The sequence below is a fragment of the Sus scrofa genome, chromosome 12, assembly GCF_054392235.1.
Source record: "Sus scrofa isolate SSC_HxYL_T2T_F1_AM1 chromosome 12, Sscrofa_HxYL_maternal_Yorkshire_Landrace_v2.0, whole genome shotgun sequence".
Classification (NCBI taxonomy): Eukaryota; Metazoa; Chordata; class Mammalia; order Artiodactyla; family Suidae; genus Sus; species Sus scrofa.
This window is the reverse complement of record NC_139394.1, coordinates 48,080,031-48,106,629: the sequence shown is the minus strand read 5'-3', so window position 1 is coordinate 48,106,629 and position 26,599 is coordinate 48,080,031. Positions and strand designations below refer to the sequence as shown.

Genomic DNA, 26,599 nt, shown 5'->3' with positions numbered 1-26,599 from the left:
AGGAAGTCCGGACTGGGATTCCGGAGTCTTGAGTTCTTTGACTGCCATATAGCACCGGGATTTAAGAGAACGTTAAAAAAAAACAACAAAAAACACCGAATCTCCTTTGGCTTTACTTTTTCCTGTTTCTCAGTAGGCTATAGTGGCTACGAAGGGCCTGGAAACCTAAGGTTGTGTGCCTTAGCTTTTGCGAGAGCTTAAGGCAGAGCACAGTCTCTCGCAAAATTAGCGGCAGAGACCTGCGTGCGAGAGAAATGCTAGCCCCGGGGCGCCTCTAACTTCCAACCCGGGGAGCAATCCAAACCCGGAGGCCGGCGGGGGAGGGGGATCTTGAGGTGGCGGTGGGATGGGAGCGGATGCTCCCCGGTCGGCTTGGACTCTCGCCAGCAGCAACCGGAGCCGGAGTCGAGTTGAGCCCAGCGGCGAAGAGGGACGCGCGCCTCCGGGCCCAGAGGAGTTAGGTGACGTCACCTCCAGGAGGACTCGCTTTTTCATTAATGAAACCGGCCGGCGCGGGCGCATGCGCGGCAGGCCCCCTTCCCTCTCGCTTCCCCCTCCCCTTTCCCAGCCGCGCTCTCAATCTCGAGCTCGCTCGCTCTCCCTCTCCCCGGGCCGTGGAAAGGATCCCACTTCCGGTGGGGTGTCATGGCGGCGTCTCGGACTGTGATGGCTGTGGGGAGACGGCGCTAGTGGGGAGAGCGACCAAGAGGCCCCCTCCCCTCCCCGGATCCCCCCTCCCCGCCCCCCTCCCCCCAGCCTCTTCGCCAACGCCCCCTTCCCCTCTCCCCTTCCCGGTGGGGCGCAGGCCCCCCATCCCCACCCCCGTGGGAACGTTCGGAGCCTACACTCCTCAGACCCCCTCCTTGTCTCTCCCCTCACCTCAGCCCCCGCTCCCCGCCCTCTTCCCGGCCCTGGGCGCCGGCCGCCTGGTCCCTCCGCCGCCCCCCGGTCGCGGGGAGGACATGGCCGCGCACAGGCCGGTGGAATGGGTCCAGGCCGTGGTCAGCCGCTTCGACGAGCAGGTAACGGGCCCGTGGCAAGCGGGAGGTGGGAGCGGAGTGGGGGTGGGGACGGAGTGGGTGAGGGGAGGAAGGAGCGGCCGCCTCCCCCGCGGCTGCCTCGGGCTCCAGAGGAAAGGCTGGGGGGATAAGTGGGGGTGGCCTAGGGGGGAGGTGCGGGGAAGAAGGGGACGGCTGGTGGCTCGGGCTCCCCTTCCCTCCTAAGTCGGGGGGGTGGGGCCTTTTCCCTCACCACCCCCCCGACCCTCCATCCTCTTTATCCCAGCCCTTCCGCTTGCTAATAGGGATGAGTGACCTGGGGGCGCTTTCTGGGGCTCTCCATCTGGATTTAATCATCCCCTCTTACTTTTTTTTTTTTCGTTGACGGAGCTGGGTAACATTTAGGGGTTTCCTCTTATTCAGTGGTCCTCCTAACTGGGGGAAAGTAGCTGAAGGAACCCCAAGGCCCGACCTGTGTACCCCCAATGGAAGAACAGTAACATCTCGCCCCTCCCCCAGTTTCTTTAGCTTCCTCTCTTGGAGGGGAAGACTGGAAGAAAGCAGGGAAAGCATAGGTTTTCTTACTTTCTGCTCCATCGTCTCAGCCCGCCCGGAGAGCTCCAAGTGCACACACACTGCACATCTTTTTGATGCCCTACGCGGGCGTCCCCCCAAATCCTGATGATACCAGGCTAGCTTTTACATTGCTTTTGGCAGTGGAAACCTTGGTTCTAGTTCCCCCCTCCCTCTGAAATATTTTCTTTTTTCCCCCTCTTCTTTGGTAGTTGCAGTCTCCACCTCCCACCCCACCCGCGTTTTTTGCCAGCGGTCTGAGAATGTGAATATTGCTTTCTGTAGTGGGAATCTTGGGGATTAAGGGGAGGAAAGTGAAAGGAAAGTGGGAAACTGCATCTGAGCCACTGACAACAGCAAGCAAAGACAGCTGGGAAGTGGTCCTGGAGCTGGTAATTCTGCTAGTGTTTTGTTTTTGTTTTTAGCTCTCACCTCTTGGTTGACGAGAACTTTCATTGAGAATATTTGAGATGGGAAAAAAAAAAGTTTCATAGTTTGGGGAGATGCCTTTTTATTCCCTTAGCTTCAAACTCTAAATCCTGGGGCTGATTGGAATGAATGCACCCATGGCCTTTTGTCAGTAGGATTTAGTTTAACTTTGTGTTGATGTATGTAGGTAGTTAGGGATGGTCTTAGGGGATGCTTTTTGCAGCTGCAGTTCTACCATGGGCTTCCTGTGATGAGGAACTGCTTAAGATTGAGTCAATCTATTTTGTTTACTGGATATAATCATAAGACTGATTATGAGCTGAATGGAGGTGGGAGGAGGGCTCCACTTTTACTTGATCCATAAACATTTTCTTGCAGTGTTTCTGAACTAACCAAAAAGTATTTAGGAATACGCAGAGGAATTGAGAAAAAATTTGAGAAGAAGCTACTGAGATAAAATAGAATTATGAAGCTGTCAGAGAATTGAAGGAGTTCTTTCACCCATCCTTCTGCTTCCAAACCAAAAAGTATCTAAACCACTGTGCTACTAGTCTATTTGAGGAAATGAAATGTTCCTGCATATATTGGATTGTAATATATAGAGCCTTAGATTTAGACCTTGATAGAAAAGACTTTCTCTGTGTAATTTTAAATCCTGAATAAGAATTTAAAAGGCATACAGAAGAAACCCAAAGCTGAACTGTATGGGCAGTATAATCTGGATGCAGGAATTTGAAGGATTCACACACTTGTTGTTTCCCATTTTTTTTTGTTTTGTTTTGGCCATGCCTGTGGCATATGAAATTTCCTGGGCCAGAGATCAAACCTGACTCACAGCAGCAACCCAAGTTTCTGACAATGCCAGGTCCTTAACCTGCTGCACCACAACAGAACTACTGCATTTTTTTTTTTTTTTTTTTTTCTTTTTTGGCCACACACGCAGCATATGGAATTTCCCCGGGGCCAGGGGTCCAGTTGGAGCTGCAGCTGCAGGCCTATGCCACAGCCATGGCAACACTGGTCTGAGCTGCATCTGTGACCTCTGCTGAAGCTTGCAGCAACACCAGATCATTAACTCAGTGAGTGAGGTCAGGGATCATACCTGAATCCTCATGGAGCCTATGTTGGGTTCTTAACCAGCTGAGCCACAACAGGAACTCCCCAATTTTTGTTTTAAGTAAAATTTTTTTCCTACCCCCTTCCAATTAATTTTTAAACTTTATTTCTTCACTACTTACCTGTTGATCTCTACACTTATCTACCACATAATGAAAAACATAGTTTTCTAAATTTTAAAAGAGGAATGATTTTGGTTGTAGGCCCAGTAATGCAAATAAATGTTTCCTTTTTTTTGTCTCAGTGTAAAAAAAAAAAAAACTTAAAACTTTGTTGCTGCTTTGTTATGAATATTGTGGAATCAAACTCACTACCATCAGTTAATAATTAAAGACGAGAGTTTTAAATGGAAGCATTTAAAAAATATATTCCTTATGTTGTAATTAAGAGAAAGATCCATAGGACAAATTATTCCTCACATTTTTCTCTTACAAGGTTAAAGCCCACTGACTTTGAGATGTAAAAGTATAAGGGTTTTGGTGTTTAATATAAGGTTCTTATATACATTAACTTTTTATAGAAGTAATGAATGTTTAATTCAAATTAGAGTTTACCTTGACGTTGGAAAGTGAGAAAGCTGAGGCACAGAGAGGTTAAGTGATTTTCCAAGGTCATATAGCAGATTTAATTACAGGAACCTCAGTATGAAAAAGTATTTGAGAAATATTTTTTTTTCTGTTAAGTGTCCCATAAGGTTTGTTTAATAATCCAAAAGTGTAGTTAGGAGAGAAGAGTTTACATTTTTATTGAGGGGGGAAAAGCCTTGCATGTAGTGAGAGATATTTGTATAAGAGTCTTAAGCATTTCAGCCACTCTCAAAGTTTTAATTTTGGATATATTGTCTGTGCTTTGTTTCACTGGGTCCAGGGAAGTCAAGCTGCTTCTTTTTATTATAGCTAAGACATATGTTGAGCCAGAGAGCATGTGCATGCCAAAAGATGGCAACTCTGTTGACTGAATTAATGTTTTGGTTGGACTTCTAATGTTTGTGGTGATTACAGTAGAAATGCATTACTAGCTGCTGCTGATTACATATTGTACTCTGCTGGGTATTGCAGCAACTTGGTGCAATAAACCCAGTTAAAAGAAGTGGTAGTGACATTTTGAGCTCAAGTCCTTGTGTCCAAGTGGGTAAAATAAAATTCCTGTAATCTGCTGGTATTGTACCTAAATCTAATATTTATGGCCTAACTTGAATAATACTTAATTTAAAAAGTAACTACTTCTTTGACTAGGGAATTGACAGTTACAAGGTTGGGCGCCAGAAAGTTGATTATATATCTTCTGCTTTTCCTTAACTAAGTGCCTTTATAGTGCTGAAGGGAAGTTTCTAAATGAAATTGACAAATTTTAGGTGTGTAGCTTTACATTAGAACCTTCTTACATGCCTCACTTTGCCCCGTATGCCCACCAGTCTGTAGGACTTTGTTCCTGAAAGGGCATATAAGAAAACTGGTTGTATGAAGGTTTTTGTTTTAAGAAACTGAGAAGATATATCACCAAATGATATGTTATAAATATGTTCATTTAAGAACTTAAATTTTCCATGTCTGGTCAAGTAAAACCAGTATATAAAAAGCCAAAAAAAAAGGGAGTTCCCATTGTGGCTTAGCCTGTTATGAACCCAGCTAGTATCCATGAGGATGCAGGTTCAATCTCTGGCCTTGCTCAGTGGGTTAAGGATCCAGCGTTGCCATGAGCTGTGGTGTAGGTCACAGATGGGGCTCAGATCCCGTGTTGCTGTGGCTGTGGCGTAGGCCTGGCAGATGCAGCTCTAATTCAACCTCTAGCTTGGGAACTTCTACCTTTTAGGGCAGGTGTGGCCCTAAAAAACAAAAAAACAAAAAAAAAAAGTCAAAAATTAACATTTTAAAGAATGTAGTAGGGATTACTTTTTTTTTTTTTTTTTTTTTAAATATGGTCTCACCTGTGGCACATAGAAGTTTCTGGGGCAGGGATTGAATCCAAGCTGCAGGTGGGACCTATGCTACAGCTGAGGCAACACTGGATCTTTTAACCCACTGTGCTGGGTTGGGGATTGAACCGGAGCCTCTGTAGCAACTCAGGCTACTGCAGTCTGATTCTTAACCCTCTTTGCCACAGCAGGAACTCCAAGAATAAACTGATTTTTGATTTTCAATCATAGCATATTGATTGTTGTAAATTGAAATCGGAAATGTCCTTTGAATATGTGGTGTAAAACTCACATTGGAAAGTCATTGCAAGTGTTTTTGGAGTTACAAGCTACATATTAATTGGCCAGATAGATTTATAAAACTTTGAAGTTGTTTTAGGTTAAAAAAAAAAAAATCTCCTTAGCCTTGTTCTTAAGGCCTGGTCTGCCATTTTTGTAAGGCCTTATAAATAGCTGAAAATGAATATTCTTTTTTTTTATAATTTTTTTATTTTCTCACTGTACAGCAAGGGGGTCAGGTTATCCTTACATGTATACATTACAATTACATTTTTTCCCCCACCATTTGTTCTGTTGCATGAAAATGAATATTCTTTTGGCAAGAGGTATATTATGGTGAGTGAGGGGAAAAAATGCTTATTCTTTATTCTGGAACTCATCTTTTAAAAACAATTTCCAAATGGTCCTCAGTTAGTTCTCTGTGCTTTCTCCACCTAATTAAGCATCTAATTTAGTTTTTATGTGAACTTCCTTTTCACCTTTGGGCTTAACTAAAATTTATTTTTTTCTTAAGCATTTTCTTGGTCCAATAGCTTTCTCTGTACAGATCAATCTTTTTCTTCTTTTTGTTGTTAGCTACCTGCTATCTCTATTGTTTATCCACCTATTTCCTTTATAACTCTCTGAAAACTAGCTTCTGCCTCTTCTTTCCTTCTGGAAGGTTGCTTTCTTGAAAGTGATTCTTTCTGGCCAGACAGAGGTTTTTGCTCAACTGTAATGCCACTGTGGTGTTCATTGTCCCTGGAAACCACTCTCCTCTAATTCCCAAGGCACAGTACTTCTTATATGTATGCTTGCAGATCTTGTGTGTTGAAGTTCTTATCAATCTTTGGACAGATACGCTTTCTCTGTCTTACATGTGGCCCATTCTGAGTTGGGGTTCCTAAATGAGGGTCTGAGTTTGTTCTGCTATTGACGCCCTTAATCCTTAGGCTAGCCATTAGATCTCCGTGGATCCCAAATTTCCTTACCTGTTGGAATTGACTAGAAAATCTGTAAAATTTCTTTCTAGTTTAAATATTCAATGATTTTAATATTGTAACACATCTCCCTGTGCCACAGCGGTCTATTGGGAGTGAGAGTGACCCCACTGAATTTACCTAATGTTTTCTCATTATGCCTTAGCGTGCACCTATGTTCCAGGCAGGCTGGCTCAATCTCTTCTGTGTATGTCAGGTTTATTCCTGTTTCTCAGCCTTGGTTTACACCAGCCCCTGCTTTAATTCTTACTTTATCTTTTTCTAATACCTGCCCACACTTAAATAGGCAGCTTAAGCTTTATTTTTCCCCACAAAGTCTATTTAGACTATATCCGCTGTAACCTTACTTCTTGGTATGCTTGTCACCTGGGGTTCTATAATCTGTCCTGTATGGTGTCTCCCTTCAGGAGGGTTGGTTGCATATAGCTTAGTCTTGTTTTCTTTTTATCTTTTTTTATCAAATAGAGTATAAACTTTCTAAAAAGCAAGAAACCTCTGTTAGAATTCTCCTAACAGTCATGCCAGCGCCCAGCACAGTTATAAGCACACAGTGAGTCATTGATGGAATGTTTTTCATATGATTTCTGATGGAAAGGTAGACTGGCTAAAAGGAGTTGTAGTTTTGGCTTTGTTTTAAATGTAAATAACTGAACTTTAATTTAATGTTTATAGTAGCCTAGGTCTTATAAGTTAAGCGACACTTTAACTAGGAATAAGTTTTTAAGAAAAGAGAACTTTAAGCAGTAACTTGTATATATTTATATATTCTCAAACAGAACTAACATTTTTTGAATCAAGCTTCATTTCTGATTAACTGCCTTTGTGATCTTGAATTTGTCACTAAGTTTTAGTGGAAGGTCTCTACATAAGGAAATTTTTTGCAGTAGTCTGATAGGATAATGAATGTGAAAGATTTTGAAAAGTCTAAAATTATTCAAAAGTAAAATTTTTACATTTTCTTGCCAGCTTACTGATTCTTGTGTTTTTACTAGATAAAGGAGATTGACTAGTCTTCAGATATTCCCCCTATGTTCTTTGGCCTGTATATACCTTACTTTAGCATTCATTGGCAAATACTTAGAATGTTGAGAGGGTGCTTATGTAACATTATCATGGGTGTCTTTAATCAATCTGTTTTCTTGCTTTATTGTCTAATTCATGGTGTACATATTATATGGCTCTTCAGGTTTGGGAAATGTAATAGAAAAATGTTATAAGGTGTGTGAATTGGGACATTGTTATGTTAGTTTTTGTTTTTATTTTTGTTTTTTTTGCTTTTTAGGGCCACACCTGTGGCATATGGAAGTTCCCAGGCTAGGAGTCAAATTGGAGCTACAGCTGCGGGCCTACACCACAGCAACTCAGATCCGAGCTGCGTCTGTGACCTACACCACAGCTCACGGCAATGCTGGATCCTTAACTCACTAAGCCAGGCCAGGAATCAAACCTGAGTCCTCATGGATACTAGTTGGGCTGGTTACCCCTGAGCCACAATGGAATTTCCTAAATTTTAAATATTGCTACACTTTTTTTTTTTTTTTTTTTTTGCCTTTTTGTCTTTTTAGGGCCGCTCCTGTGGCATATGGAGGTTCCCAGGGTAGGGGTCTAATTGGAGCTGTAGCTGCTGGCCTACACCAGAGCCACAGCAATGCCAGATCCAAGCCGCATCTTCGACCTACACCACAGCTCAGGGCAATGCTGGATCCTTAACCCACTGAGCAGGGCAAGGAATTGAACCCACAACTTCATGGTTCCTAGTTGGATTCATTTCCCCTGCACCACGATGGGAACTCCGTTTGCTACATTTCTTTATTTGACTTTTTTTTTTTTTGTCAATAGGACAATAGGAAATTAGAACCTTAATTGACTACTTTTTTTTTTTGGCATGTATTTATGGAGAATTTTATCCTTAAAGGAAAGGTTAGAGGTATAATCCAGTAGTAAGCCTGCCTTCTTTTTGCATCTTTGTACTTTAAAATTAGTCACACTCCTGTGGGGCGTTTTTGTTTTATTTTCAAATTTGGTGTTATGGGGTTCCATTTAGACACTATGTTGTTGCAGTATGACAATGTGCTTTTTCAGGGTGAGCAATGTATTAATTAAAAACGTGCTTTGCACATGTGTTCCCAAGACCTCAGTCTGCTCTCCACTGGGGATTTTATGTGTGTCTGTGTCTATAAGGCAAGGGATGGGAGTTATAGGAAGACTCATTTTTTAAAGGAAGTTTCAGGAGGAGAATATTCTATAGAAGTAGAAGGAAGGTTTGTGGTCAGCTTAAAAGGCTTAGAATCAATACTGAAGTAGAATATGGGCATCTTAAACTCTTTGCTGAAGATTGACTTGTGTTTATAAAAAGCATTGTCTTATTCTGTCTGACATCTTTTAGGATAACCCATTTTCTTGGAGGTGGTGAGACAAAGGTTTTTTTTTTTAATGCTTCATGTAAAAAATATTGAAGTATGGCTAATTTACAATGTTGTGTTAGTTTCAAGTATATAGCAAAGTGATTTAGTTATATGCATATATGTATTTTTCAGATTCTTTGACAGAGTTTTGTTTTGACCTTGAATAGAAAAGTTAATTTGTTTAACATTGCAGTGATTGTAAATTAAGTTTAAGGTTTCTGTTAAATTTGTGAACTTCTGTATCATTCTGTGTGGTAGAGCCTTCAGTAAACAGAGCACACTCAGAGGTTGTACTGAAGAAAAATTTAACAATCTGTAGAATCTAAATAACTGGTATTGATAGTGCCTCCAGTAAATTCTCTTCAGGTCCCTGCTGTAGATAGTGTTATTTGACCCTTTAAATGTTACATGCCTGTGATATATAATTAAATTCTTTGGTTCTTTGAGAGTGGCTTTTGAGCCAGTGACTATACTATCAAAATGGCTACTGTTAAGAAAGAAAGCCCTAGGCTGATATGGAATCTCTTCCTAAAAGGAAGAACTGGAATTATTCTGTAAACTTTACATATTTTTGCTATAAATGGTACTAATTACTTTGCAGTAGCAATAACTTGAGGTGCAAACTTCCAGATTGCATATTTTCTTTAAACCACAGCCTGGCACTCTTTCAGTTTGGCTTAGGGCTGCCACTACAGTCGACAAGCTGTTGCTTGCCCCTGTTCATATTTTATCTTTTAGAGTATCTTATCCTGTTGAATTTCAGGGAACTGCTTAACTTTTCCTGGTGAAATCTTTACCACCTCCATTTCATGTCCCCCAGCGGGGTGTTGGGTCTAGTGCAAGAGGCATGAAGTTAATTGAGTAAATAGCAGGACTTTTAGAAATTTGCTTTAAAGGACTTTTATTTGGAAGTTCCATTGTGGCATATTGGGTTAAGGATCTGGCATTGCTGCAGCAGTGGTGCAGGTTGCAACTGTAACGCGAGTTCAATCCCTGGCCCTGGAACTTCTACATGCTGCCGTTTTGACCAAGAAAGAAAAAAAAAAAGGACGTTTATTTAACTTTTTTTTGATACCCCATGGCACATGGAGCTCCCGGGCCAGGGATCAGATCCAAGCTGTAGTTGCGACCCAGGCTGCAGCTGCGGTAACACCAGATCCTTAACCTACTGTGCTGGGTTGGGGATGGGACCCCAAGACCACTGAACCCATGTGCTATAGCAGAAGCTCCTTTAACTTATTTTAATCATAGTTTTATATCCATTTAATGGCCTTGGGGGTACTTGTGGTTCATAGCAATCTCAAGTGACCCTTTTTTGTTTAATTGTTGACAGCTTTCTTTGAATAGTCCTTGTAGTATTGGGCATGAAAAAAACCACTCTTACTGCCTCAAATTTGTGATGGTGGTATACTACATAGTATGAGAAAGAGCTTTTGACTGGGCAGTTTTCAGTGTGAGCTTGGGCAAGTCAACCTCTCTGAACTTCAGTTTTCTGTTTTCATTTGAAAAATTGGATAAACCTGCTGTACTCTCACATCATGGGCTTGTTTAGTGTCTTAGGTGGGAATCTGATGTGAAAGGAAGGTGTAAATAATCATCACAGTGTATTACCATGATTATTACCCTTGGCAGCATTTCTTAAATCGTCTCTTTGTAGTTTGGTGTATTATTATTATTTCTACTCTGCATAGAAAAAAAAAAAATGGAGAGGCAAAGCAAATTGTTCCGTCTTATGGCATGTAATTAATTGAGTTTAAACTGGAGAGTGGGTGTCTTAATCTTTAGAGCAGTAACTTTTCAATAAATAGAGCTTTATAAAAAAGGTCTAAATTTTGTGAACAGATAGCACAAATATGTAAAGTGAGGAAAGTATTATTGCTTCTTCACTCAAAAATGACACGTTTTGTTTTGTCTTTTAGGTTCATAAGAGAGTATCTGGAAATCTTTTTCAGTTGGTCATGTGTTAGAAATAGACATAAGTTTTAAACATTATATCCTCAATTTCATTATTTGTCATTCTTTTCACTTTGTCAGACTTCTCTGGTTTAGTAGAAGTTGTAACATTGTTCCCCTTTTGTTTAGTTTTATGACATTTTATAACTCACTGCAGATTTTTAGGTGAGGAGAGTTGAATTCTGAAGGTGAGAGTACCAACAGAAATGTACAGATGAGATGATGTTTTTATTTCATTCTTTTATCTGGCATTTCACAATCAAGTTTTGTAAAGTTGGTTTTCATACTCTGAGAACATTCCATTTAGGATTTGATTAAATTTGAGGCAACTGCTTAAACTTTGGTAGTGTTTGAGTGCTTTGTTCTATTGGATTCCTTGGTCTTTCTTTCCTTACCTTCCCTCTTTCATTTCTTTGTCTACTTTTGCAGCTCTTCCTTGCCTCCCAATAAAAACTTTCAAATCATTGTCTTTTGGAGTACCTTTCCAAATCTGTATCAGCGCCTTTCACTTCTGTCCCAGCTCAGGGCTGGGAAGATGTTTTGCCTTTATGCTCCAGACAGGTCTTTTTCCTTTTGGGTTGTAGATTAAATGGGGAAAAAAAGAAGTATTTGTATTTCCTGTTATGTTTCAGTTTTTGGCTTCTGATAACTGAATTTGCAGTAGGGGATGGGAGAGATAGAAGATACTGTTTTGGCAGTGAAGATCTATGAAAACCTGTGCTCTGGTTTCTGCCCTGACATGAACAGCTTTTGCTATATTATGTGTATCTCCTCAATTCTGAGTTATTTCGTTATCTGTTAAATAGGAAAAATATAGTCTAACAGTCCAAAACTTTTATATTTCTTAAAATGGATTGGTTTTTGTTTCATTTTTTTTAAACAAATTCCACTCATTAATTGATTAGTTACAGATTTTTAGTTAAAAGGAATCCGAGATTACTTATTACAGTAGCCCTGACAGATGATTGTTCAACCTCTACTTGGACATTTACTTTAAAAATATGGTGGTAATTCATATTCATTGTAGAAATAGGAAAATCCAACAAAATCATAATAAATAAAAGTCATTTATAATACTGTGACTCAGAGGAGAACCACAGTTAAAATTTGAAATCAGACCACTTGGGCTCTGCTACTGTGTACTAGTCCTTGGCTAAGTTTCTTCTTTTCTTTTCTTTTTTTTAATAATTTTTATTTTTTCCATTATAGTTGGTTTTTGGCCAAGTTTCTTAACGTCAGCCTTCAGTTTATTCACTTGTAAAAGGGGTCAATAATAGTACTTACTTCGCAGAGATTGTTGTGAGATTTAAATTAGGAAATACATGTAAAGCACCTGGCATAGTTTCTGGCACAAAGAGGGAGCACACTAAATATTAGATACTGTAACTTTTATTAGGTTATTAGGATTGAATGGGATACATTGTTTTATAATCTCTATTAACAATATAATGTGAGGATTTACTTATATGATTATACTTTCTTTTATATTTTAAAAATTGAAGGTATATGTAATTTTTATTTTTCTTAATTTTTAAAAATAAGTTTTGAATATTCTACATTGCATATGTATTCTTATCAGAAAATAATCATAACAAAGCAAATAAATGTTACTTTATAAAATTTAACTAGAATGTAGTAATGTGAAAAATTATCTCAGTTTTTAGCAGCTTAAGGTTAGCATAAGAGTAGGATCTGGGAGTTCCCATCATGGCTCAGTGGTTACCGAATCTGACTAGGAACCATGAGGTTGCGGGTTCTATCTCTGGCCTTGCTCAGTGGGTTAAGGATCTGGTGTTGCCGTGAGCTGGGGTGGGGGTTGCAGACGCTGCTTGGATCCTGCATTGCTGTGGCTCTGGTGTAGGCTTGGCAGCTATAGCTCTGATTGGACCCCTAGCCTGGAAATCTCCGTATGCCGCGGGAGCGGCCCAAGAAATGGCAAAAAAGACAAAAAAAAAAAAAAAGTAGGATCTGAATGAGGTGACTATAATAAAATAATTAAATTATAGGAGCTTGTTATGGTGCCTTCAGCTATTTCAGTGCGAAGGGATTGTGACCTGCCCTCAAGAGAAGTCTACCTGACAGGTGTACTGATTTTAGATTTTTCGAGGATAGTAGTACTACACAAAATTTAGCCAGTTCCTCTAAAGACAATGGGATAAATCCTTTTTTTTTTTTTTCTGTCCCATAACTAGTAGTATGATGTACAATGTTCTTTTGCCCTTTGGGCAAGCAGGGATACTACATCTTAAGGTAACACATTCCATTAGTAGAATTGTAATTGTTAGGGACGCCCTTAAATTGATCCTCATCTGTCTTATTTGATCAGTAAACATTTAAGTGCCTACTGCTTGTGGTAGATGCTGAATATTGTGGTATATGCTGAGGAAATAAAGAAAAAGACATAGTTCTTGGTCTCAAGGAACCTAAAGTCTAGTAAGAGAATGATGAAAAGAAAGTTATGGTGAATATTATGAAGGATGCTTAGAATGCAGTGGAAGTATGGAAGAGGAGCACTTTATTTATTTATTTATTTTGTCTTTTAGCCTTTTCTAGGGCTGCTTCCTGTGGCATATGGAGGTTCCCAGGCTAGGGGTCCAATCGGAGCTGTAGCCACCGGCCTACACCAGAGCCACAGCAACACGGGATCCGAGCTGCGTCTGTGACCTACACCACAGGTCACGGCAACGCCAGATCCTTAACCCACTGAGCAAGGCCAGGGATTGAACCCATAACCTCATGGTTCCTAGTTGGATTTGTTAACCACCGCGCCACGACAGGAACTACCAAGGCGCACTTAATTTAGACTGGGCAGTCAGGGAGAGCTTGACAGAGCAAATGAAGCCTGAACTGAGTTGTTAATCTTGTAGATTATTTTATGCCATACCAAAATGTTTAAACTCTCTTTTGAAGGCTTTGGGTGAATATAATTTCACTTAATGGCTTATGCTTTATTGGGAGAGGTTGAAGAATATAATAAAGGGAAATGTTGGAATGAAGTGCCATAGAAAGTTGAAGAAAATAGGGATCTAAATCAGGTGATGAATTTCGAGACAGTAGAGAAGGAAAGAATGGGTATGGTTTATAATAGCTGTTGGGGTAAGTGAAAGAGAGAAAAAGTGCATTTTAAGGACACTTAGCAAGATTGGGCAGTAGTAAGGACTCAGCTAAATTTGTAGACAATGTTTCTGTTATAGAATGTTGAGGACCAGATGTTGGATAGGTGGCCCACCTTGACATTGAAGTCACCTAGGTTAGGGTTGCCAGATTTAGCAGTTAGAAATATAGGATGCTCAGAGTTCCCATAATGGCGCAGTGGAAACAAATCCCACTAGTAACTGTGAGGTTGGGGATTCCATCCCTGGCCTCACTCAGTGGGTTAAGGGTCTGGCTTTGCCATGAGCTGTGGTGTAGGTCGAAGACGCAGCTTGGATCTTGAGTTGCTGTGGCTGTGGCACAGGCCCCCAAATGTAACTCCATTTGGACCCCTAGCCTGGGAACCTCCACATACCTCAGGTGCAGCCCTAAAGAGAAAAAAAAAAAAAAAAGAAATATAGAATACCCAGTTAAATGTGAATTTCAGATAAACAATGAATAATTATTATTACGTATTTCCCAATTATTGCATGGGGTGTACTTATACTAAAAATATTATTCATGTTTATTTGAAATTTGGAATTTGACAGTCCTGTGCTTTATCAGGTAACACTAACTTTTAAGTGATACCTAGATGGTGGTGGATGTGAAGTAGAGGAGAAACTCAGCCAAGAGTCAAATTGTTTTGATGATGGGGGAAAATATCTTGAAAATTGGTACATGACTGTGACAGGGTTTGTTAGTGAGCAGCACATGAATCATGAACCTCTAGGAAGAGTGAGAAGAGTAGAAAAGTTTGGAATTTGGCCTCTTTGAGTCTTCTGTTCATTGTTCCTAATTCTGTTCTCTGTAACTGTTCAGATTTTTTTTTTTTTTACTTTAAAAATATTTGAAGAAAAATCTTAAGTACTCTTCACGGTTGCCGTCCCTTCCCCCTGAATTGTATTATTCATTCAGTCACTTCTTAGAGGACACATTGTTAAGATATTTCACTATCATCGTTGTTTTTCCTCTTGGTACAATGATGGTCAATATTCAGTCATATCATTTTCATCCTTTCTCAGTATTTTTGTGTATGAGGGTGTTATGTGAGGCTTGAAAAAGGCTGTTTCAGGTAGTCTATATTTTTGGTATTCATCTAATTACGAGTACAGTTAACCTGTTAGCAAATGTTAATTGGCATCTGTGTGCATGTGTATTTTTTTTAAGTTTTATTATGAAAAAATTTAAACATGTACAAAAGTAGAGAAAGGATTATAAATGAACCCCCCATGTGCCCATTACTCAGTGTCTACTTTTATTTCTAGTTGTATTTTATCTATATGCCTACCACTTTCCAGTTCAGAGCTTCTTCATTATTTTGAAACAGTCCCAGTTACCGTATCATTTCTGCATGACTTATTCTTAACTCACTGACTTTAAGAGCTGTGTGATATAAAAGCAATACTCAATTAGGAATCAGAAGACTTGAGTCTGAGTCCTGATTGTCTACTGAGGAATGAGGTAATAACTTGGGCACATCAAGCTGTCTAAGTATTTTGAAGAGCATGTGTGGAGGTTGGGGCGGGGGACATAATGCTACCTGCCCTTTTTCACAGGATGCTGCAAAATCAAAGCTGTGAGATAAGGTATGTGAAGGTAGCTTGTAAACTTGCTTTATGCAGGTGAGATTTTGTTATTATTTGTAAATGGTGCTTCCTTCTGTAAGTTCTTAAAAGTCATTTGCATAATAATCAGTCCTAAAGTTATCTGAATGTTGGCATTAAATTAAATCCATAATCCTGAAATGACCTTTTCACTTTTACTCACCACTGTGTTTTGAGGCAACATTTTCTCATTTCCAGCCTGGCACCTTTCTATTTTTCATGAGTTTTCAGTTTGCTGGCAGCATTTCCCTTGTCACATTTCAAAATTTTCATCTGTACCCTTGGATTAATTCATGTAGATTTGAATTGAGGTAAAGCAGGTAGGTAGGGTCCTTATGCTTTATGTAAGTGTTCTGACTGCTCTCAACAATGCTCTTTTTCAAGTTGGTAAGTTTGTTTTCTACTAAAACAATTAGAAGTAAAAATGAATTGAATAGTTTTAATCTGCTATTGATAGTATATCATGTATTATAACTAGTGGTTCTCGTCCTTCTTTCTTCCTCTTTTTGAGCTTAGTATGTATTTTGAAGCCTTTATGTATTTCAACATTTTATTTATTTATTTATTTATTTTTTGTGGCACCAAAAACCCCATGGAAAACATGAAAGTTCCTGAGCCAGAGATTGAACTTGCCTAACAGTTTCAGCCCGTGCCACAGCTGGGGCAACACTGGATCCTTAACCCACTGTACCACAAGGGAACTTCCTTTAATACTTTTTAAAGTCTTTACTGATTCTGAACTTTTAACTTTTTATATTCATGTATCATTTTATGAGTTGTTGTAGTGTATCTCCTTTCTTTAATGTCCTCCTCAGTCCTGAGCTGGTAGTGGGAGAGTAGGAACCACTGGTACAGGCACATTGTTTTTTTAGAAATGTCAGCTCTACCCGATCACTTAAGATTCTTCTTAGAAGTAAAGATTTCCTGGCCTTACTGAACATCTGTTAGTTACAGAGATATGGACAGTGAATTGTAGTATAAAAAAATCTCGTCATATCATTTGAATATATAAAGCTGGGTTTGTGAATCACTGTATAATGTTCAGGGAGACGAGCTTCTAGGTAGTATTTAGTAGGTCATAATATGGTTATCTCTATCACTGTAATAAGTAGGTAAAAGCTGAACTTTTAAAATCATATTTTAAAAAATATTGGAGGCCTTTAGAAGCAGTATGACGACTAGATTAATAAAAATTCCAGATATAGAAGAGCCCTTTGTTAATGAGAAGAGGATTGCTGACAATTGCCAATTCTGGATACAGACTGAAGAAAATGAACCAGAGGTGAACTAAGTCTTTCTAAAACTTCAGCATAGCCCTGACATGGTTCAGTTCCTGAATGGATTGAAGTGATCAGCCTCTCTCATCCCTTTACCTAATAGAATAATTGGTGAATGCTCCCTGGAAAGATAGAGTCTGAGGTTCATTCATTTACAGTATCCAGTGTACAATGAACAGTTTGTAAAAATTTGAACAGGTGGAAAACTGTGATGCATAACTAAGAAGAAAGATACACGATAGAAGTGGACCCACGGGTATTTGAAATTATCAGACAAGGACTTTAAAATAACTATGATATGCTAAAGAAAATATAGGAAAATGTGGACAAAATGAAGAGGTGAAGAATTTCTGTAGAGAATTGGACTCCATAGAAAGGAATTAAATAGATGTTTTAGGATTCAAAAACAGCAGCAATCCCTTAAGGTCATTTATATGTTAATGAGAAAATTTTGGTGCAGGACTCTAGGCTCTCACTTCATCCCTTGCTTTACTCTTTATTTATCTAACCCGCCCCCCGAAAACCAAGGGGGGTAGTTCCCGTTGTGGCTCAGTGGTAACAAACCTGACTAGTATCCATGAGGATGCAGGTTCCATCCCTGGCCTCATTCTTTGGGTTTAGGATCCAACGTTGCTATGAGCTGTGGTGTAGGCCGCAAACTTGGCTGTTTCCTATGTTGCTGTGGCTCTGGTGTATGCTGGCAGCTATAGCTCCAATTCAGCCCCTAGCCTGGGAACCTCTGTATGCTGCAGGTGTGGCCCTAACAAGACAAAAAAATAAAGAAAGGGAAAACTGGTCAGTTGAATATATATTATTTAAGTTCCATGAGAGCAGAGACTTCACCTGTTTTTCATTGCTGTATTCCTAGGGTTTAGTACAGTATCTGACACATTAAAAATAAAACAAAAATTACACAACAAGAAGCCCACAGTATGTGAAATTAATTATCCATTGGGTGAAAACGAAATATATTTTGGCTATGCTGAAGTTCCCAGGCTAGGGATCAAACCTGAGCCACAGGAGTGACAACACTGGAATTCTTAACCACAAGGCCATCAGGGAACTTGTAGACAAATCAATAGAAAATATCCAGTTTGAAGTAAAGGAAGAAAAAACAATGCAAAAAGTGGAACAGAACTGAAGAGATACGTGGAACTTTAGTAAAAAGTTGAATAATGTAATTGGAGGCCCAAAGATAGAGAAGAGAACTTAGTGTGGGAGCAGATATTTGAAGAGGTAATAATAAGATATTTTCCAAAACTGATGAAAGATATCAACCCATAGATCTAAATAGTTTAGCAAATCTCAAGCAAGGTAAATATAAGAAGAGTACACTAAGGCATATCTTAATTGAACTGTTGAAAACTAGAGACAAAAGGAAACTCTTAGAAACAACCAGATTGGGGAAAAAAGACATTATTTTCAAAGAAACTAATATAACTGATAGCTGAATTTTGAACACAACTGTGGAAACTGGAAAATAATATAATGACATTTTTTAAGTGTCAAATGAAAAAAACTGCCAAGTTAGAATTCTGTTCCCAGCAGGAGTATCCTTAAGAAATAAAGGTGAAATGAAGACATTTTTAGATAAACAAAAGCTGAGAGAATTATCAGCAGACCTGCTCTGTAAAAATTACTAAAGGAATTTCTTTAGGCAGAGTGGAAACATCTAAAGTGGAAGGATAAACTGTAGGAAATAATGAAGAGCACCCAACTGATGTAAAATTAGTAAATATACACTCAATGTAAATAAATATACAAAAATATTGCCTTTTCTCCCCCTGTTCTCAAGAACTGTTTATGAACTTTAATTTAGAAATTTTAATTTATTATTTTAGAATAACAGAAATGCTACAGCTTTATTAAGGTAAACTTGCCATACAATAAATTTTAAAAAACTGCATATATTTAAAGTTTACAGTTTGATGACGTGTTATATTTATAAGCCTGTGATAACACCACCATGATCACGATGATGAATGTATGTATCACCTGCAAAAGTTTCCTCCAGCCCCCATAATCCATTCCCTACCTCCATCCCATTTCTGGACAGCTGTTGAGTTGTTTTTCTCAATGGATATGTCACAGATTGTTTATTCATTCACCTACTGGTAGATATTTGGGTTGCTACAATTTTTAGCTACTGCAAGTGAAGATTCGTGTATGTGACTTTGTGTGGATGTATACATTCATTTCTCTGGAGTAAATACAAAGGAGTAGAATGGCTAGATCATATGATGGGTGTATAGTTTTATTTATTTTTTTATTTTTTTTGGATCTTTTGTGTTTTTGTTGTTGTTGCTATTTCTTGGGCCGCTCCCGCGGCATATGGAGGTTCCCAGGCTAGGGGTTGAATCGGAGCTGTAGCCACCAGCCTACGCCAGAGCCACAGCAACGTGGGATCCGAGCCACGTCTGCAACCTACACCACAGCTCACGGCAACGCCGGATCGTTAACCCACTGAGCAAGGGCAGGGACCGAACCCGAAACCTCATGGTTCCTAGTCGGATTCGTTAACCACTGCGCCACGGCGGGAACTCCCGGGTGTATAGTTTTAAAGAAGCTGCCAATCATTGTTTTCAAAAGTGGTTGTATCATTTTGCAGCAGTATATGAGAGTACTAATTGTTCCACATCCTTGCCAACACTTTTTTAAAAGAAAAATTTTCTTTAAAAAAATTTTTAGCTACAGCCATCCGGTGGGCATGGAGTGGTATATCATTATGATTTTGAGTTCCCTAATGTCTAGTGAGCATCTTTTCATGCATTTATTTACCATCTGAATATTTTGCCTTTTTTATTTTTTGCTTTTTAGGGCTGCAGCCGTGGCATATGGAGGTTCCAAGGCTGGGGGTCTAATCGGAGCTACAGCTGCCAGCCACAGCCACAACTACGCAGGATCTGAGCCGCTTGTGTGACCTACACCACAGCTCACGGCAATGCTGGATCCTTAACCAGGAATAAAACTGGTTAGGGTTAGGGAATAAAACTGGTAACCTCATGGTTATTAGTTGGGTTCATTTCCTCTGCACCATAATGGGAACTTCACCATCTGAATATTTTCTTTGATGAAGTGTATGTTTGAATCTTTTGCCCATTTTTTAAAAATTGAGTTTTTTTTATTGAGTTTTGAGAACTTGTAACACATAATGAATACAATTCTTTTACAAGATATATGATTTGCAAATATTTTCTCCCAGTTTCTGGCTTGTTTTATTTTGTTTGCTGTTTCTTCTCAAAGTCTTGAAAGCAGATGTCCTTAATTTTGCTGAGGTCCATATTATCAGTTTTTCTAAAAAAAAAATCATGTTATTGATGGTGTATCTAAGAAACATTTGTCTAGTATAAGGTCAGAAAGCTTTTTCTATGTTCTTTTTTCTAGAAATCTTATTATTTTAGGTTTTACACTAAAATCTATTACTTTCAGTTAACTCTTGTACTTAGTGTGATTCTGCATGCCTACTGTCTTGCCAATCCACAGTCTTTTTTTTTTTTTTTTAGGCAAGAAATAGATTTATTAAGATAGGATGCTTGTGAGAGATGCAGGTGGGCAGTTAAGGAAGCTCTGCCTACAAAGTCTTGATTATTGCAGCTTTATAGTAAAATTTGAAATCAGATATTGTAAATCCTCCAAGTTTGTTCTTTGCCAAGGTTGTTTAAGTTAGTGTAGATACTTTGTATATCCTTTTTGCAAAAAGGAAGAATCAAGCAAGTCCTTTGCCCCTCTTCCAGTCTTAACAAGATTTCTTTAGTGTTCCCTTGGTAGAGCCTTAACAGGGAGCCAGCTAGCAAAGAAGAAATGTAGTTTGCACAGTAGCCCCACCATCAGAAACAAGGATAGGTGCAAATATGAGGGGCAGTAACTTAGCAGTTGGCACAGTCCACCCCTTTGGCTAAGAAGCCAAGTCCCAGTACTCATTGTATCCATTCCTGGGTGACATTCACACTATTTTTTTTTTTTTTTGGCCATGGAAGTTCCAGCATGTGGAAGTTCCTGGGCCAGGGATCAAACCCACACCACGGCAGTGACCAGAGCCACTGCAGTGACAACGCCAGATCCTTAGCTCACTGTGCCACAGGGGAACTCCTACACTGTTCATTTTTAAGATGCTTTAATTATGTCTCAAATTCATAGTTCCATCTGAATATCCTTCTATCTAAATACTAAATTGTAAAGTTAACCTTTATTAATAAAATTTGTATAACATTGAGGGAGAAGTTGGCTTATACATTCATGTAAAATCTTCTGTATTAAGGAAAGAACAATACATGTGTAACTGTAGACTTTGCTTTTGTTAAATAGTTGAGCAGTTGTAAATTCATCTTTGTAACTGCTTCTTCTCAGTCAGTGTTTCTTTGCCCTCATTCAGGACCTTAGCTGGTAGAGTAGCCCAAACCTTAATTAGTGAAGAGTTATGTGTCCTCACTGGTCTTGCTTTGTATGTGTGTATTTTCCATTAACTTTTACTATTATACATAAAATATTACACATAGATATTTCAGAGAATCCTCAGGATTCCAGATAAATTCCTGCCTGTCCTTCTTATTAGCAGTAGTCTTTTTTTTTTGGCTAGGTAACCCAGGTGGATTACAACAGCTAGTAGAATGACCCTCTTCTTTGCTTCTTCATGATGATTCTAAGTTTATTTTGATCTGTATCTTTCCTTTTTTATGAATTAAATTCTCTTTCATTCAGACGGATAGTAACAAATAGCCATTAGTACATGACTAAACAGCTCAGGCTTCTGGCTTGAACTAACTAGTAAGCTTAAGTGCGGTGGCAAGTTCTTGAACTCTGTTATTTGAAAAGCCTCTTCTTTCCCTGGAATGATTTTAGAATTGTTTTAAATGTCAGGTTACAACCACACACAGAATCTTTACCATTCAAAAAATCTGTTCTCAGGCTCAGGAAAGAGGTGAAACCTGGATTGGAATCTTCACTGATTGTTCTGACTTTTCTTCTGAAATTGGAAATTTATTAAAATTTGAAATTTGTGAATTGTGTGAGAATTTTTGTTAGTATGATCTGAAAATTTTGAATCCCAGAGGTAAACATACATAAACATTCAGCTGTGCCTATTTGGACTTTACTATTTGGATGTCCATTTTCTTTTTCTCTTTTCTTTCTTTCTTTCTTTCTTTTCTTCCTTTCTTTCTCTCTTTTCTTTCTTTTCTTTCTTTCGTCTTTCTAGGGCCACACCCATGGCATATGGAGGTTCCCAGGCTGGGGATCTAATTGGAGCTGTTGCTGAGGGCCTGCACCACAGCCACAACAATGCTAGATCTGAGCTGCGTCTGTGACCTACACCATAGCTCACGGCAACGCTGGATCCTTAACCCACTGAGCCAGGCCAGGGATCGAACCCGCAACCCCATGGGTCCTAGTCGGGTTCGTTTCTGCTGCACCACGACGGGAACTCCCCATTTTCATTTTTTAACATCAACCATATTATTTCTTCACACAACTAGAAAATGGGGTGATTCAGAAACTTGGTTGATGGCTTTTAAAAAATTTGTGTAAGGAAAATAATTTTCACAATTAAATATAATTTAAATGTTAGCTAAAATGATGACTGGAAGCAGACTGTCTTGGTAGATAAACACTACATTGGAGGTGTGGAGCTGCCAGTGCTACCTATGTACTTTCAGAGTTTTGAATAATTTAAAACAGTGTAAAGAGTCCCATATAGTCTTTAAAATAATTAAATTTTTTGGCTGCACACAAGGTATGTGGAAGTTGCCAGGCCAGGGGTCGAACCTGTGCCATAACAGACTCAGACTGCAGCAGTGACACCATCAGATTCTTAATCTGCTGTGCCACAAAGGAACTCTGTCCCATATATATATATATTTTTTTTTTTTTTACATGTTTTGTCTGATACTTTATTTTTTTATTTTTTTAGGGCTACACCTGCAGCATATGAAAGTTCCTGGGCTAGTGATTGAATTGGAGCTGTAACTGCCAGCCTATGTCATAGCCACAGCAACGTCTGATCCAAGCCACATCTGTGACCTACACCACAGTTTGTGGCAATGCTGGATCCTTAACCCACTGAGTGGAGCCAGGGATTGAACCTGCATCCTCATGGACACTAGTCATGTTCATGACTGAGCCATGAAGGGAACTCCCCATATATTCTTTATCCAGTTTTACTAGCTGTGTATATTTTGCTTTTTTTGTTTTATTATTTATTCTCTCTCCATATGTGTGTCTGCATGTGTGTGTAATATACACACATATACATTCTTTTAAAAATTTGATTATTTATTTAATTCTTTGGCTATGCCTGTGGAGTGTGAAAGTTCCTGGGCCAAGGGTCAAATCCATGCCACAGCAGCCACCTGAGCCACAGCAGTGACAACACTGGGTCCTTACCCCACTGAGCTACCAGGAAACTCCCATATATTCTTTTTTTTGGTATGTGGAGGAGGCATCATGTTCCTTGACTCCTAAATATTTCAGTGTGTCTTAAGAATAAGGAAGGATCAGAGTTCCTATTGTGGCTTAGTGTGTTAAGAACCTGACATAGATACTGACTGTGAGGATATGGATTTGATCTCTGTCCTTGCTCATTGGGTTAGAGATCTGGTGTTGCTGTAAGCTGCAGTATCGGTTGCAGATGTAGCTTGGATCTGGCTTGGTGGTGGCTGTGGCCAGCAACTGCAGCTCCAGTTCGACCTGTAGCCTGAGAACGTCCATAAGCAGCAGGTGCGGCTGTTAAAAAAAATAAATAAATAAGGAAGGACTTCTCTTAACTGTGGTGCAGTTACTGAAGAGAGGAAATTTAATTTTGATTATAATACTATTCTCTTTAAAAATGGTCCATACTCATGATCAGCTGCAATTTCCTAAATCACACATACCTAAAAAAAAATCTGTTTTTGCCAATTTTTTGCATTTTGTTTAATAGTGACTTTTGAAGTGTTTTTTTTCTTTTGCCTTTGGGTTTCAGATGTGAGAATCAGTATTCAGTACTATAAACTACATAAATTGCATACTGTGTTTCTTTAAGTTTCTTGATTAATTTAAGGGAAAAATCATAATTTTAAAATAAAAATAAAACAGTAATTATGTTTATATCAGTGAGAGAAATAACACCATATTTATTATTTCCTCTAAGTATCTCCATTCAACTCAGTGATGGATACCTTGAGTTTAGTATAGATCAACTACTGTAGCTAGTTTTTTTTTCTTTTTCTTTCCATTAAATTAGAAAATCATAACTTGTGATTATTGGTTGTCAGGAGTAGCAACAACTGTTTAGTTCTGTTTAATAGCTTTGGATATTTGTATTGAATAAGAACTGAAAAATTAGAGATTCTTTTACTGACTCTACTTTTAATGCTTTGCCAGATGCTAAGTTGATAAACAGATTAAGTAAGAACTGGAAGATGGAAGAATGTACCATCTTGGGACATAGTGTCAAGGTAGCCTTCTCTTTGACTGTTGGGTTGCACTTGTTCCAGAAGGGTTTTTATTTTCTTTCTTCCATGATTTGTTTCTTTTTGTGAATGTATATGTGTGTGTGTGTGTGTGTGTATGTATTACTTAATGGTAAGAAGGAAGGAGGATGAATATTTCCGCATTTTTCTTTTGGGAGGGATATTTTTATATATATATTTTTTTTAATTTGCAGAAGATTGAAGGTACAGTTAAGGCTGTCTTTGCATTCCTCCCTGACCCAGTTCTCCTTTTCTCTAGTATTTACTGCTATTCTGAAGTTGATCTGTACTCTTTCTCTTCCTATTTTTGTATTTTTATTGTATATGTAAATGTCCCTAAAGTAATAATTAGTTTAACATTTTTACATAAAAGTGTACTATAAATACACTGCTTTTCAACCTATTACATTTTTAGATTTGATCCCTGTTTATACATCTACATTTAGTTGACTCAGTTTAACTGCATGTATGATATTCTGTCAGATAAATGGCATTTTATTTTTCGGGTTCCAGGGTTTTTTTTTAAACTATTATACACAGTGCTACAAGAGGCATGAATTTGCATGTATCTGCTAGTAGGTTTGATCTCTGACTTAAAATGTATTATGAAACTTAAACATGCAAGAATTTACAAAACGTGTTTGTACAATTTATTGTTAAAATAATACTATGAATCCTTGTCAATCCAAATTCAGATTAAGAAGTACAACATTACTGATACCTTGGAAATACCTGTATGGTCCAGATCTTAGGACTTTTCTCTTTTTTTTTTTTGTCTTTTTGCCTTTTCTAGGGCCTCTCCCTCAGCAAATGGAGATTCCCAGGCTAGGGGTCTAATCAGAGCTGTAGCCACCAGCCTACGCCACAGCCACAGCAACGCGGGATCCGAGCCACGTCTGCAACCTACACCACAGCTCAGGGCAATGCCGGATCTTTAACCCACTGAGCAAGGCCAGGGATCGAATCTGCAACCTTATTGTTCCTAGTTGGATTCGTTAACCTCTGAGCCATGACGTGAACTCCTCTTATGTCTTTTCTTACCATTCCTGCTTCTTACCATTACCACCCCATCCTGAGTCGTATTAAAATTTTTCCCTTGCTTTTTTTTTAATTAATATGAATTCCTAAAAATATGTTGCTTTATTTCCTGATTTTGATCTTTATATAATGGAATAAGACTGTATTTTTCTGATTTCTTTTCTAAGCATCATTTTTTTCAGTGTCATCCATTGTGTTCTACGTAGTTCATTTAGTTTTACTGCTATATGGTATTTCATTGAGTATACTATAGTTTGTTTATTCATGCTGTCAGTGATGAACACTTGAATTGTTTCTAGTTTTTTGCTTTCATTTGCAGTGCTGCTTATGGACATTCTTATGTGTGTCTTCTGTGCATATGCAGGAATTTAGAGTGTGTGTGTATATATATACACATACACACACACACACACAACACACACACATACATACATACATACATATGGGAGAATAAGAATACAGGCTTCTTTGGCTTTAGTATGTAATGCCAAATTGTTTTCTATAAGTGACCAATCTTATTGATACGCCCATTAGCGATGTGTAAGTGTATCTGTTACTCTTTGTTCTTGCCAATACTTGGCTGTTATCTGTCTTTTTTTATTTTTTATTTTATTTTTTTTTGCTTTTTAGGGCCATACCTGTGACATATGGAAGTTCCCACACCAGGGTCGAATCAGCTGCAGCTGCCAGCATATACCACAGGCACAGCCACGTAGGATCTGAGCCACATCTGTGACCTACACCACAGCTCTCAGCAATGCTGGATCCTTAACCCACTGAGCAGGGCCAGGGATCGAACCTGCATCCTCATGGATACTAGTTGGGTTCTTAACCAACTGAGCCACAATGGGACCTCCTGATTTGTGTTTTTTATTTTTTTACTTTTGGTGTGTGTTGTTCCTTTTCTTCCTTTACATCATTAAGATATTTGATATTGCTATTATTATTAGTTTTTATCTTCACACTGAGGTCTATTCTGCATGGATTTACTGTTGTGAAAGATTCCACTTTTAATTTTTTTCTATATGATAAACAACTAATTGTTCTAGCCTGTTTATTGAATAGCCCATTTCCCCTGTGATCTGCAGTGCTTATTCAGTTGAAAATTAATTTTCCTTATATATGTGAGTTTAGTTTCTGGGCTCTTCATTCTGATATGTGTCCTGGTCCCAGTAACCCACTTGATTGTTTATCCTAATTGCTATAGCTTTTAATGAGTCTTAATATGAAATATAGCAAATTAACCAAGGTTTTCTTCAAGAAAAGTCATAGTAGTGCTATTCCATACTGGTTTTAGAAATGTTTATTGGGAGTTCCTGCTGTAGCACAGCAGATTAAGGACCTGGTGTTGGCATTGTCTCTGTGGCACTGTGGGTTCGATTCCCAGCCTGGCTTAGTGGGCTCAGGATCCAGTGTTGCTGCAGCTTTGGTGTAGGTTGCAGCTGTGGCTTG

General features: G+C 38.7%; 1 protein-coding gene and 2 long non-coding RNA genes across 30 annotated transcripts in view; 2 read left to right on the top strand and 1 right to left on the bottom strand.

Annotated features, from left to right (window-relative positions):
• The first annotated feature begins 233 nt into the window (after positions 1-233).
• Positions 234-26,599, top strand: part of NF1 (neurofibromin 1) — a 267,698-nt gene continuing 241,332 nt past the window's right edge. For 12 of the 26 annotated variants that reach the window (XR_014821450.1, XR_014821449.1, XM_084985244.1 and 9 more), the window contains exon 1: positions 483-1,022. Coding sequence is in view for 21 of the 26 variants with exons in the window: in XM_084985244.1 (XP_084841370.1) it covers positions 498-1,022 (525 nt within the window). In the remaining 5 variants the exon portion in view is untranslated. Of the gene's footprint in view, positions 1,023-1,783; positions 1,964-24,020; positions 24,095-26,599 lie in introns of all 26 variants that reach the window. The other 14 variants (XM_084985250.1, XM_084985245.1, XM_021067460.2 and 11 more) reach the window with 4 other exon arrangements.
• LOC146398266 (uncharacterized) lies at positions 638-26,017 on the bottom strand. 3 transcript variants are annotated; one of them, XR_014821461.1, is made up of 3 exons: positions 25,854-26,017; positions 3,138-5,225; positions 638-2,874 (listed from the first exon to the last, which is right to left on the bottom strand). It is a non-coding gene; the product is annotated as an uncharacterized LOC146398266 (long non-coding RNA). The 3 variants fall into 3 exon arrangements; XR_014821459.1 differs by having other exon boundaries at positions 3,138-4,816; positions 25,876-26,017; XR_014821460.1 differs by lacking the exon at positions 25,854-26,017 and having other exon boundaries at positions 3,138-5,555.
• On the top strand, positions 8,490-17,449 carry LOC146398267 (uncharacterized). The gene is made up of 2 exons (XR_014821465.1): positions 8,490-12,363; positions 13,396-17,449. It is a non-coding gene; the product is annotated as an uncharacterized LOC146398267 (long non-coding RNA).